The 13,109-nt window shown below is 57.5% G+C and overlaps 6 protein-coding genes across 6 annotated transcripts; 2 read left to right on the forward strand and 4 right to left on the reverse strand.

The window, feature by feature from the left end:
- Positions 1-2,225: 2,225 nt before the first annotated feature.
- Positions 2,226-7,079, forward strand: POSPLADRAFT_1033289 (hypothetical protein; the record flags this gene model as incomplete). The annotated part of the gene is made up of 10 exons (XM_024476922.1): positions 2,226-2,295; positions 2,344-2,488; positions 2,536-2,672; positions 2,724-2,953; positions 3,010-3,060; positions 3,117-3,324; positions 3,375-3,527; positions 3,579-5,096; positions 5,192-5,485; positions 5,563-7,079. The coding sequence occupies 10 exons, from the start codon at positions 2,226-2,228 to the stop codon at positions 7,077-7,079; spliced, it is 4,323 nt and encodes a 1,440-aa protein (XP_024340579.1).
- Positions 7,080-7,447: 368 nt separating this feature from the next.
- On the reverse strand, positions 7,448-8,325 carry POSPLADRAFT_1140329 (hypothetical protein; the record flags this gene model as incomplete). Its single annotated transcript, XM_024485157.1, has 4 exons — positions 7,448-7,655; positions 7,746-7,826; positions 7,912-8,066; positions 8,128-8,325. 4 exons carry the CDS (start codon positions 8,323-8,325, stop codon positions 7,448-7,450), a joined length of 642 nt encoding a protein of 213 aa, XP_024340580.1.
- A 234-nt stretch (positions 8,326-8,559) lies between these two features.
- Positions 8,560-8,972, forward strand: POSPLADRAFT_1140384 (hypothetical protein; the record flags this gene model as incomplete). The annotated part of the gene is made up of 2 exons (XM_024485163.1): positions 8,560-8,769; positions 8,865-8,972. The coding sequence occupies 2 exons, from the start codon at positions 8,560-8,562 to the stop codon at positions 8,970-8,972; spliced, it is 318 nt and encodes a 105-aa protein (XP_024340581.1).
- A 361-nt stretch (positions 8,973-9,333) lies between these two features.
- On the reverse strand, positions 9,334-9,681 carry POSPLADRAFT_1055871 (hypothetical protein; the record flags this gene model as incomplete). Its single annotated transcript, XM_024480699.1, has 1 exon — positions 9,334-9,681. One exon carries the CDS (start codon positions 9,679-9,681, stop codon positions 9,334-9,336), a length of 348 nt encoding a protein of 115 aa, XP_024340582.1.
- On the reverse strand, positions 9,633-10,365 carry POSPLADRAFT_1039639 (hypothetical protein). The gene has a single exon (XM_024477574.1). The coding sequence runs from the start codon at positions 10,262-10,264 to the stop codon at positions 9,914-9,916; it is 351 nt and encodes a 116-aa protein (XP_024340583.1). The 5' UTR covers positions 10,265-10,365; the 3' UTR covers positions 9,633-9,913.
- Positions 10,366-11,995: 1,630 nt separating this feature from the next.
- POSPLADRAFT_1045990 (hypothetical protein) lies at positions 11,996-12,403 on the reverse strand (the record flags this gene model as incomplete). The annotated part of the gene is made up of 2 exons (XM_024478917.1): positions 11,996-12,164; positions 12,231-12,403. 2 exons carry the CDS (start codon positions 12,401-12,403, stop codon positions 11,996-11,998), a joined length of 342 nt encoding a protein of 113 aa, XP_024340584.1.
- Between the last annotated feature and the right edge of the window lie 706 nt (positions 12,404-13,109).

The following is a 13,109-nucleotide window of genomic DNA, read 5'->3' on the forward strand; positions in this document are numbered from 1 at the left end:
AATAGTCGTAGCGTCCTGTGTAGTATAAAACCTGTCGTACTTCTCTCTAAAAATACAAGATCCGGTTCCCCCCTCGAGTTCAGAGCTCATAAGTCGAGTTCGCCCTGCGTCTAAGCCTCTAACTGCGTCACTTCGTCCCTCGCTGCGTAACCTCGAAACCTCGTCCACTGCGTTTACTCGTCGATACCGTCTCGACGAACCCTTCGACTTCGACTATTGTCGAAGAAACTGCGAACCGCGTCCTAGCTAAGTCCCCCCTATCGAATTGTCTCTTTCTTCTACGATTCTTCGAAGAGCTCTCCCGAGCTTCGATCGTCTCCACTAACCATCCACAGCCTCCGAGGAGCTTCGACGACGTGTCGAAGCCACCTCGTAGCTTCCCCATTGTTCGTAGCCTTTTCCGAAGGCGTTTCTCGTGTTCACTCGAACCGCGGGACACCTTGCTGCTAACTCCCCTCTCACTAGACTATAATCCGTCTCTCTAGTCCCTTTAGGTCGCACCCAGGTTAGGGGTTAGGGTTTCGTAGGTCGTATCAACGCGATTGTCCCTTACGGGCATCGCTACACCCGTGGACAAACGCGCCCCGCGCCGTTCGCACCGTTGTTCCAACAAACCTGCTGTGCGTCGAGCCTTTTCTCTTCTTCTACTCGAATAGCATAGCATAGCACAGTTTGCACCATACCTTTGCCTTGTCGGCGACATTGTTGTTATTATATGCAGTGGGGTCTTTCTGCTATAGTAATGGGTGGTCATAAAAGAATGTGCGATACCATTTGCGATTCGCTGAGGAGCGCAACATTGGGGCAGCAAGGGGGGATTAAGGCAAATGTGGTGTATAGATTCATTGAAACAACTATAAATACACAAGGTAGCTAGGCTAGGGGCGACATTTCTTGGCACATGAGCATTGTGCGAGGCAGACAGAATATGAGATCCATGAGCTCACTGCCTGTACTAAATGAAAGCTTAAGTATCATGAGGCATGGGCACCGGGCATGCAGCATAACGATCTTCCGACAATACCACAAAAGGAAGTGTGACCTCGACCACCACTGTGCCCGAGGACCCCGGGCTTACCTCGGAGTCATGACTGTCCCAGGGTCATTGACGGTCAATGGCAAGTCAACGATCAATGACTATGACCATTGACCACGGTCATTGACCGCACACCACTGCTCCCCGGGTAGTCGGCAGACCCCCCAAGTCGGCAATTTCATGGTATCTCCCTCCACAGTACTCCATTACCTTTGTGCTTTTGTGTAGACATAGGTTTTCGTATGCCTGCTTTCATTTCCAGCTTGAACGAAAGCGAACGGTGCAGTCGTTCTGGAGTCCCTCCCTGAGGACCAGCTCAAGCCGTTGTCACGCTGGTGTACGCCTCGGTTGTAACAGCTCGTGTCGGAGTTTCATTTTCCGATCACGTCAGCGACCTCATTGTATGCTTCGAGCTACCTGCCCATAGAATCCTCAAGCGTTGGCTAAGCAGACCTTAAAATATCACGCGTGATGGATCGTGATGGATGTGTTACTTTTACGTGACTGCCGACTTGGGGGGCCTGCCGACTACCCGGGGAGGCACAGTATGCAATCCGCTGTCATCTATTGTGGTCCATCAACTGCAAACCCGCACGTTTCACGGGTCCGTCGAACCCATCGCGATACTACCGTTCCTTAGATTGTTCCTGCTTTGGCTAGCAGACGATCACAGATTTATAACGCCCCAATTATGTCTTCCAGCTCTCATGCTCAGATGTCGTTTTGAATGACCCGTCCGACAAACAGACTACAGCTAAATGAGGAGCCAGCTCCCTCGCACGCTGAGATAGGTCAGTATGCGCGCACATGACCCAGCGTAAGTTCGGTACGCAGGGAGGCTCGAGACAGCGTTAATGGCACCGCTGGGAAGGTGGTTAGTGTCACAGTCAAGATGGCCGAGAAGGCCACGGTAGGAACGTATCGATAGGTTTGACCGTAACCTTATTTCAACATGTCTCGGAACGGACCTCGAACGTGGTATACTCTTTGCTCTTTGTGGCTGAAGGAAACGTAACATGCAACTAATAGAAGACCTGATTGGTCGTGAACTCATGAAATTGTGAGGGCATTTCACTGATTCATTCAATTCTGCGGCATGGAAGCGTCGGACTTGCCTTAGTTGCGCGCCATCCCTCACCGATACAAGATCCCTGGATGACTGAATTGACGATCCAACTTTCGAGTCACTATGTATCAGTCAAGCCCGCCAGAGGTCAAATCGCATAACAATATGGACAAGTGTAGTGTCGTCCTCAAGGGTACGTCTTGGAGCCGTGCTTATTCTTATTCTCATAACCTTCTGCCAGTGATCAACGCATCGGGATTTTCGATCAAAAGCGCCGTAAAGAGGAAACCCCGCTCTTGCGTCAGAATTCACGTCAACAAGGATCGCGTGTATGAAACCACAGCCACGGATACCGATATGCCGCTTTGGAACAAGGAGTTCAAAATGTGCGTTATACTATCGTGGCACAGCATAAACTGACCACGTTTGACAGCGTTGGTGTGCAGTACGACACGATCCTATCATTTGTTCTCTGTGACAATGGTCTCGTACCCCCACTCACGCGCTGCCGCTTGGGGTCAGCTAATCGCACTGTCGAAGAGTTACTGAACTTACAGCCGGAGATCGGAGGTGATTTTGTTGCAAGGTCAACGTTCGCGCATGTCTCATGATTATCATCAGGGTTCACACTGCCGCTTACCGGAGGCACCTCGAAGGCGCTCATAGCCATTTCAATCAAGGAAGAAAGCTTGGCAGAAGGAATCGACTCTAGTCTCCAGCAAACACGGCGGGAAATGGAGGAAGCCATTCACCCACCCCTGCCTGGATCGGGTTCAACTGTGTCTCAACACCTGAAAGTACTCGTGGACTATTTGGAAAATTCCAGACGTATACTGGACGCCGTTGCACAAGTAATCTTGACTCTACTCTTAGCAGAAATATTCTACTGACACAATGCGCTCCGCAGCTCCATCCATACCTGAGTATGGCGATCAAATTGGCTACCTCGGTGTATAACGTATGAATTGGCATGTACGCTAACTCTCCGAAGCTACTGACACCTTTTCTTTAAAGATCGTGAAGGACCAGCTTGATCGTGATCTTGCAGTCTTGTCGCTCGTAGATTCAATGTCAGCCCTGCACTCTTTTGTTTCGTCGCTCGAAGCGCTGAAGAACGACTTTGGCCTTCTCAACCGGCTCGAGCTTACCATGAAGTCAATATTGCTGCAAACAGTGGAATGCCTGATTTACATCGAGCGATACAGTGCACACACGTTTGCAGGTATGTCGCCTCACAGCACAAGGCGCAAGCATGTCACTTACGTCTTTCAGGAAACGCTACCCGAGCACAATTTATAGACATCGACAAACGGATAGAGGCCTTTCGTACCACATTCGCCAAACTGGCGAGCCAATTGGACACTGGTCTCGCCACGCAGGTAACCATGACCACCTTCCGCCAGGAGTTGAAGCTGGATCGACTAGGTAAGCATCGATTGGCTTGTTCTACTCAGTATCTGATATCTGGATCGCCAGTTCTGAAGCAAAGCCTTGACCCCATCGAAACGACGCCACGCCAGAAGCCCTGTCACCCTAATACGCGTCACAATATCATCAGCTCTATCACCACTTGGGCTTACAACCAATCTGCGGAACCCTCGAATATCTTATGGCTGCGTGGCGTTGCAGGCTCGGGGAAGAGTGCCATTGCAAATAGTCTCGAGACGCTGTTCCGAGAGCAGGGTCGCCGCGGTGCATTCATCTGCTTCGATCGAGAACTAGCCGCTGAAGCAAACAACGACCCGTTCAGGGTTATCAGGACCCTTGCATTCCAGCTCAGCCAATTTGATCAGCGCATCCACAAGGAGGTAGCAAAGGCTGTCGAGAGAAGCCCTCCCAACATGCAGCTTGATGCTCAATATCATGTCTACCTCCGACAGCCTTTGATGTCCTCCATCGGTCTCGTCGACGAGGGTCCTATTGTAATTCTGATTGATGGCCTTGATGAATGCGGCTCTGAAAAGCCGCCGAGTCGCTCAAGATACTCACGCAAACCGCTTCTGGATATCTTGGCACAGATGGCGACCCCGGGACAGCTCCCACCTTGCATCCGTATAATCATCACGAGCCGCCATATCGACGATTTCGAATTTGCACTCCTTCGACTCTCGTCGACTTTCTTAATACGTGATCTGGTAGTCTCCAGAGATGACGATTCAGATATCGCTATCTTCATGCGGGACAGGTTGTCTCAGACTGCTCGCTCGCACAAACTCGACAAGGATTGGCCGGGAGAGGACAGACTCAAGAGGTTCGTGGAACGCGCTGATGGTCTCTTTAGCTGGGCGCAGACAGCATGCGACACGATAGAATGTGCTGAGTACCCGTTTTTGGAGCCGGATGATGTCCTTGAATCACTGCTTGGGAGGGAGAGTGCGCAACAGGACGACAGCCAGACGCTTGACGATCTGTACGATAAGGCGCTTCATTCGTCCCTCGACCGCTATTGGTTAAGAGACTATCCTACGGCCTACAACACCGTGTTGGGCGTCATTCTGGCGGCGAAGGAGCCAATCTCTGTCACCGTGATTGATCAACTCCTGGGGGGGCCACGAAGGGCGAGCAAAGTCCTTCGGCCCCTGCGAAATCTGCTTCAGTATTCCGACGACCACGAGCCAGTGCACTTACTCCATCTATCATTCCGTGACTTCATCTCTAGCCCAGATCGTCGTGAATCACGCTGGTTCATCGACGTGAATGAGCACGATCGACGTCTTGCGAGCCGCTGTATGGATGTCCTCCGAGCATCCTTCCAGTCTTCTACCCGTCTATCGCAGACGTTTACGTCCCCAGGGTCCCATGCAAACATATACGCATGCACTCAATGGATACTCCACACCTGTGGCATAGCAGTGTGTCCTACCGAATTCGCACGAGGTCTGCAAGACTGGCTGGAAGCGTATCTGATCAACTGGCTAGAGGCCATGTGTGATTTGGGGAAAGCCAGAAGCATCTCTAGGCTACTTGAACAACTCTCCGTATGGGTTGAGGCGAGTCCGTTCCGGGTCCATCCAAGATGATGTGAACGTTGTGCTCATGAGCTTCTCTTCAGAAGACCTCATCTGCAAATGGTGATTTGCGCAGTCTAGTTTATGATGGTGTTCGTTTCAGCTACTTCTTCGCGGAAACTATCGCAACAGGCCCCCCTCATCTTCGGCGTTCCGCAATCCCATTTGCACCCACAGAAAGTAGACTCTTCAAACTGTTCCATCATTCGGATGCCCCGACAATCATGGGGGGCTACGTACCACAGTGGTCACCGGCATTGCGTCTGTTCAAAAAGGACAGGGATGTCGACTCTCTGGCCTTCTCTCCAGACGGAAGGAAAATCGTTTCCAGCGGGTATCATGTAGCGTCCCCGGATGCCCCTTATGTCTGCGTGTGTGGGATGTTGAAGCGGGTACCGAAGCGATCCCCACCCACCCATTAGATGAGCGCAGCTTCGCTACTTTCTCTCTAGATGGCACACAAGCGTGGGCAGCATCGGCGAAGGGAACCATATACAAGGTGGATACCAAGACCGGATACCTTCTCTCCGAATACCATATGTACAAACTGGATGGAGTACCGACTGCGCACAGTGTCGCTGATTTATGGGTACCGTTCGATGCCAAGGAGACCCCTACGACCCCTACGTCCGAGTCGACTCAAGGCCTGCATGTTGGTCCATCCTATCGCAGAGATATGAAGAATTCGAATACTCACTTCGATATCCAACCGACCGTGAAGTATTACGACGAGTTAACGCAACGTCAATCGCCGACGTATAGCTACGCCAGATTCACCCGTGCTGCATTCTCTCACGACGGGTTGTGGGTCGTGCTGGGTTCGGAAGATGGCAGTCTCTGGCTTGTAGACCTTCAAACCCGCACTATGCCGTACGCTCCCCTGCAGAGTGCGAGACTCCAGGGTCGTAAAGCGGCCTTGCGCATGTTCCATTCCATTGACTTCTCTCCAGACGACTCTTGGTTCGCATCGGGATCCGGAGATGGTATGGTGTACTTATGGGACAGGAAGACTGGCAACCTTCACAACAAACTTGGCGCGCATACCCGCGAAGTCACGGTAGTGAAGTTCATCAGCAGCAATATTCTTCTCTCCAGCGCGGAGGACGGTTCCATCATTATGTGGGATTTAGACAAGGGGCTCCCCTCGCGAACGTGCACTGTGCCCGGCATTTTGCCGGCCGATGGGTTCGAGCCGTTGGCGTTTTCCTCGGACGGCACGAAGCTAGCGACATGCCTCGCGGATGGCACACTCCGAATACTCGATGTCGCAACAGGCGAACCACTTGGGTCGGACATAATAGGTCACTTTAATCCAGCTGCGGCCGCGGCATTCTCATGCGACAAGGAGAATCCTCACTTGGTATCCGCGGCATTTCGCGACCCGATACATATCTGGGATCTGCAAAAGAGAAGCACATATGACTGGAGACTTTCCCGGCACCACCGCCCTCCGCACAAAGTGTCGTTTTTCTCGAGCGGACTTCGCGTAGTCTCGTGGCGACACGAGGACCCTCAGCAAACGAAAGTCTGGGATGCGGGTTCGGGACGGGAAATGAAGATGAGCCCGTATGATGTTGGTGCCAGACCCGACTCAACTGGTTCTACGCTTCTTTCGTCGTCCGGCGAGCCAGTGCAGCTACTTGCTAACAAAGACAGCGAAATCGTCCCGTCCTACTTGGATCACACGTCTCAACTCAACGCGGCCGCGGACAACTCGCGCGTAAGCCTGCGAATCGACGAGAACGTCGAGGACGAAGACCATAAGATCTTCGAGGACCTGTCACTCGATCTCCAATTCGATATCGAGACTGGGATTCTATCGTCTCGCGAAGGCAAAGAAGTCTGGATGCTTCCGAAGGAGTTCGAAGCTCGGTCGTATGCTATATGGCGCAACTATCTTGCGCTAGGGTTGTGGAACTGCCGGGTCATTGTAGTGTATATACCAGAGGATCTGATAGTCAGCGTCTGAAAATCATGTAGATGATGTATAATACAGCAAAAGCGATGAAATTGAGTGGTAGCATGGCTTGCAGCTCGTCCTTGGACGCGGGAAATATCAGACCCATCCTGAGGGGCCTCGTGATTTAACGTCGTCGACGCGCGGGAATCAATGGATGGCTGCACGACGTTTAACCGCTTCTTTAGTAGACTGCGACAATATAAGATTACACATCCAAAAGCTGCCCGTATGCAACCGCTCAGCCCCTCGAAAAAGGACCACGACACCGAAACGACGCACCACATAATGTACAATGTACCTCACCACACGTTGCTGTAAGCACAAGCCCAAGTCCCTCCAGGCCAGGCGCCCATCCTCCATAGCACGATCCCCTAGCTTTACCAAACGCCCTGCGCTTGCGATGCCGCCGGACTGGTGGGGATGTTCTGCGGCATCACTGTACTGCGCGGCACGTCCTTAATGGCCTCGAGGTCTTTGCGGTACTCGATCTTCTCGACGCGCACCTCGCCCTCGATCAGCTGGTATACATACGTGACCACAACGGGGCCCTGGATGTCCATTAGCGCGAAGGAAGGGGTGGGGTCACTGCGAGAGAACGTCTGTTAGCGGAGAACGCGACGTGTGGGCGGGGAGGCGGGAGGCGAAGCGCGGATGAGGGGAAGAGAGTGCACGCACCCGCTAACGGTGCCCACCCATGCACCGCTTGCCGAGCCAGGGTTCACAAAAAAGCGGCCGTCGTACTCGACTGCTTGGAAGCTGTTCAGGTGGCGGGAGCGGCGAGGTGCCATCCGGGGTGACTTCAGCTGCCGCGGGACGACCTCAAGCGGGGGGACGCACGCACGTGTGTGTATGGCCCGAAACGAGCACGTCGACGTCGAGCTGGCGCGCGATGGCGCTGAGCGAGTCGAGGTCGCCTGTTGGGATGCACTGGTGCCCGTGGATGACCCCGATCTTGATGGGCGCGTGCGTCACGGTGATGGACAGCGGGAAGGACGTCTGGGGCACCGAGTCAGCACGCGACGGTCGCTGCGGGGACCGAGACGGAGACGAGACGGACCTCGTCGTAGTCGCCTCGGGCGACGTTGACGTCGGGGGAGACGGTGCGGAGGTACTCGTAGGTCTCGCGGTCGCAGACATTGCCGGTGCAGAGGATCTGCTGGATTTTGCCCGGGACGAGGAGCTTCTTGAACTTTGTGGGGAGGTCGTGGACTCTGTGGGGGATGTGCAGGTCGCCAATGACGAGAACGAGGACCATGATGAGCAGGCGGTAGTGGTGGTCCCAAGTAGAGACGCGTTGGCTGAGCGGTAAACAACATGGGCATGGTCTCTCTTGTTCGACATCGTACACACAGCTTCCGTCTCTGGCCTCGAAGACTTGTACAACATACGATACGGGAAGGACATCTGCATAGTCGGCGTACACGCATTTTCCAGGCTGCGTTCTTTGTACGGCACGTCTGCATAGCTCTGCGTACGCTCCTTGCCCGGCATGGCGCACAGTGTATCCGAAGCATGTACCCCCCTCAAGCGCGAATACGACGCCTGCTTCAACGCCTGGTTCGAGGGCTACCTCGAGCCCGCCGTCTCCGCCTCTGCCTCTGCGGACCCCGCCAGGCGCACCACCTTTGCCCAGGAAAAGGCCGCCGAGTACGAGCGCAGCTGCGGCAAGGTCTGGGCGCAGTATCGCGAGTGCGTGCAGGTACGCCGCCCGCCACCGCCTTCGCTTGCACTTCCCCCGCCGCTCTCGTGCCAGCCTCGTCTGCTGCTGCCGGAAATGCTGACCCACATGCAAAGGGAGCCGTGAAGGAGAAGGGCCTTGACAGCCTGCTCGAGCAGGCGCGACAAGAAAACCCTCTGAGCGAACCCCCTCCCCTGCTCGACGACGGTACATCGTCCCGGTAGCAAGCGCTGTCTTGGTGCTCACTGCATGTGCGTCGTGCGCAATTCTCTCTGCACTCTGAACTTTTTGAATATTATTGTCTAGGTCTGCCTTCTCCAATTTCTGGAGTATCTACCACTGTCGACGCTGCCTCTCGCAACCTGCTCGGGACCGCCCCAAAATGGCATATTGCATACACATACATCCACGCACCCTGTACATCTGCAGCCTGTCTCTCACATGCTATCCATGACTCACCACTCACTGCTCTCTCAATTCCCTTGTGTGTCGTGTACCTTGCGTGCTCTCGTTGCCCCCGCCCTCACGCAGAACGCCCGCCCTCACTCGTGCAGGGATCAAAAGCAGGAGACGGCCCATCACTCATTAAATACAGTCGCAGCGCGTTGGAGGGCTCTCACCGCCGCCGCTCGCGCTGCCAACCCGGCGCGCGGCGTCGCCGGCCGGCTGGGGACTACCTATAAACGAACGATCAACAGCCTCCCCTGCGTCGGTGCCGGGCCAGACCGCGGTCCCCGTTTCATATTCGTCGCCCGGGGGACGGCCTATCCAAACCGTCAAATTGTCGATGGCGATCGGCACTAGCGCAGGGATATATGACGCGGACATCGGTTCAACGTCGACGAGGTAGCGATATCGCCGGCGCCAGAGTCCAGCGCTGCGGGGCTGCAGCGTGCTAATTTGAGACGCGGTCATACCAGCGCGCCATGACATGATTCAGACGTGCTGCTGTAGTGATTGTGATGTGCCCATGGCGCGCACCGCTGGGCCGTCGCAGTGGCCTTTCGCTCGGGAGGAGATGCGGACCGTGCACGTCGTTCGCTACGAGTGTTTGTCGCACGCACGGAAGCCTCGTGGCCAGCGATAATCACAGGTCAGAGTGATGATGGTGCTTCGTCGCGGATCTTTGAATCTGGAATCTCGCGCGCGCATCACACAGTCACCTTCAGCGCGGGTTGGATGCATCTGTAGCTGCATCTGCATCTGCGCCCACGAGAAGCAGGGACATCTGAATGTTAAACGCAAATATGGTCGACGTCGGATGCGTGGACCAACCCCCTTCCCTCGTTGCTGGTAGCGCGCTCGAGATGACGTCCGTGTGCGGATCTCGCGTCCCGAGCTGCATCGGCCATGCTGCTAACGATTCGCGAATTAGGATCGCCCGTTTAGCGGGCTCGTTTCGGAGTACCAAGGTGCGAGGAATGTCGGTGATGTATCCGAACATGCACGACGCGATGCGGGCGGGTGTTCCGAGGCCCTGCTGGTATGCCCGAGCGAGTCGGTTTGCAATGTGCATTGCCAGGAAACTAGCTCGCGCTGTCGCGAGCCGTCGCGTCGTCTTTGCCCTTTTCTCTAACTAAGGCGGTTGAGACTCTGCTCTGCCCAGGTCGGGACGATGATGCGTGGCTCTTGGCCACGAGAAGAAGCGCCATATGTCGTACGCCCCACACGGCGGCGCCATACTAGCTTCCCGTTTACGGCTGCGAGTTCGCTGGACGGATTTCCGCTCCGCTTGCCCACTGGACGCATCGGCTAAGCGATCGGCGACGATACGTACGTGCGGGAGGAGATGGAGAGGACACGGAGAAGATGCACAGGCGATGCTTCCGCGGCGGGGGCGTGCATGATGTTTAATTTTGCAAGTCATCGTCGAGCTCGCTTGCGTGAAGGCTGATGCGCGCGGGTGCACGTCTCGGTTCTTGGTTTCAGTTTTGGTTTCGGGTTCGGGTTCGGGCGCGGTTTTAGGTTCCGGTTTATGTATTATTACAGCTCTGGCGTGCGTGAACGTTGACGCGGGCGTCGCGCCCGCAGCCCGGGGCCCCCGCAGACTTGGGAGCACATATGGGCGTGTGCACTCGGTAGTGCGCACGCCGAATATGCGCCTGCCTGCTAGGCCCAGGGTGGCAGGAGAGGCGGTGCGGTTTGGCAGCGGGATTTGGGGTGCTGTGTGTGTTCCTGCATCGATGGGAGGGTTCGGGGTCGCCGGACAGACAGGCGGACTACAGGTAGACTACAGGCAGGCAGAGAGGGCGCGGCCCGCGTGACGTGCGGAATTAAGGGGCGCACAGGGCGGGGGTCCTGCGTCCCCATCAGCGGAATGTTTATGCGCGCACGGCCCGCATTGACGGTGCCATTTTAGCTGGACGCTCGGGCTCATGTTCGTATACTGCTGGATTTGCGCGTCTGGACATGATAGCGCTATCGAACGAGCCGCGGACGTGCTGCGCCAGGCCGGGGTGCGCGGCGCAGGATGCGGGCACCGGAATCGCGCTGCTCTTGCCACCAGTACTAGTGCTAGTGCTAGTGCATCCGCACGTTAGAGCGTGCATTTTAGCAGGGCGAGGGCTAGTACCACTTATTGGGCAAGTAGAGCCCCACGCTGCCGGAATCACAGCAATAGCACCACTTATCACGGATATTGATTCAACGAGGCCGGCCGGAGGGGAGGGGGCGCTCCCCGCCCTGGAGGATGAGTCGCGATGTGATCTTGACGCGCGCGAGGGTGGTGCTGTGCCCGCGTGAGTGTGCAGCGCGGTCTAGTCAAGGCTTGGGCGATGGTGGCGGATGGCACGCAGGGCACGGGACGCGCTCGTTCCTGGACTCAACAGTAATAGTAAATGCACATGCCATTCCATTCCAACCTCCATGAAAATCTTAATGCAAATCCATATCCACATCCGAGTGCGAAAGAAGAAAGAATCCGTGAGACCGAGACCGAAACCGGGACTGAGACTGAGACCGGGACAGAGAGAGGCAGGGACCGAGGACAACTAGCACAAATGTAAGCGTAAAAAAATGCGGGTGCGGGTGCGGGCGTGGGTGCGGAGGGAGCAGGCCGCTATGCGATAGACGTACACGCGCACGCGGCGGCGAGGGCGGCGCGCGCGGTGGGGTACAGTACAGGGCGCGCGGCCGTACGGCGCGCGATACAATACTCTCTCGTATGTGGTGCGCGCATGCGTGGCGGCCGTGTCTGAGTCTGAGCCTGAGTGCTTTGGGCACCCGGCGGCGGCGGCGGCGGCGGCGGCTAGTACGCCGCATACGTCGCCGCGGGCACGATCCCGACGCCCGCGCCCGCGCCCATGCCCGCGTGCTCGTGCGCGTCGAGGAACACGCCCGCATACGGCGCCTGCCCGCTCTCGCAGAGCACCATGGGCACGGGCGCGTCGTACGCGTACGCGTGCGGGTAGTACGGGCTGCGCGGCGGGGGCATCGGCATCAGCACGGGGGGACGGTGCGGCGCGGGGCTGCGGGGGACGTACTCGGGCTGCGAGGCGCATGGGCGTGCGCGGGGCTCGGCGGCGACGAGGCCGCACGCCATGCCGCCGTCGATGTCGATGTCGATGTCCGCGTACGCGTAGTCGTACGGGGGCGCGTACAGGGGCGCGTAGTGCGCGTCGACGGCGGGGTACGCGTAGTGCGCGTCGGCGAGCATGTCCACGTCCGCACTGCCGTACGCGTGCGCGTACTCGTGCGCGCCGCACGCGTCGTGCAGCGCCTGGGGGTGCGGCGGCGGGTAGCCGTGCGCGGGCGCACCGGCGTCCGCGAGCGCCGGCGCGAGCACGAGCGGCGAGCGCTTGAGCGGGCGGGGGGCGTGGATCTGCGGGGAGTGTGCGTGCGGCGCGTAGGGGGGCGCGGCGAGCGCGCCGGTGTACGGGGCGTGCTGCTGCTGTGCGAAGGACGGCGGGGCATAGTCGGGGAGGCCCGGCCAGCGCGCGCTGGGGTCTGCGTCGGCGAGCGGGAAGGCCGGCGAGGGGTAGGAGGAGAGGGACGAGGACGAGGACGCCGACGAGGACGCGAGGGACGCGAAGGAGGACGCGAAGGACGCGGGGCTCGGCGGGCACTGCAGCTCCCAGGGGCAGGGGTGCTCTGCGGCGGCGAGGACGTGCGCGGGGTGGGCGTAGGAGCGCGCGGGGCTGCGCGCGCCTGCGAGCGCGAGCGCGTACGCGTCGCGGGCCTCGTGCTTGGGGGAGTGCGGGGCGGGCGCGTGCAGCGACGGGAGGGGGCGCGTCGCGGGGAGCGGGCTTTGCGGGGACGTGTATGCGCGCGCGTGCGGGGAGTGTGGCGCGGCGGGCGCGTAGGCGTGCGAGGGCGGGGGCAGGCGTGCGGGGAGGGGGACGGGGGGCGCGTCGCGGCGGCGC

The sequence above is a fragment of the Postia placenta genome (assembly GCF_002117355.1).
Source record: "Postia placenta MAD-698-R-SB12 unplaced genomic scaffold POSPLAscaffold_5, whole genome shotgun sequence".
In the NCBI taxonomy this organism is placed as follows: Eukaryota; Fungi; Basidiomycota; class Agaricomycetes; order Polyporales; family Adustoporiaceae; genus Rhodonia; species Rhodonia placenta.

Excerpts from the sequence above, each read along its gene's own strand:
- POSPLADRAFT_1039639 (XM_024477574.1), bottom strand. The coding sequence starts at position 10,264 with ATGCACATTGCAAACCGACTCGCTCGGGCATACCAGCAGGGCCTCGGA.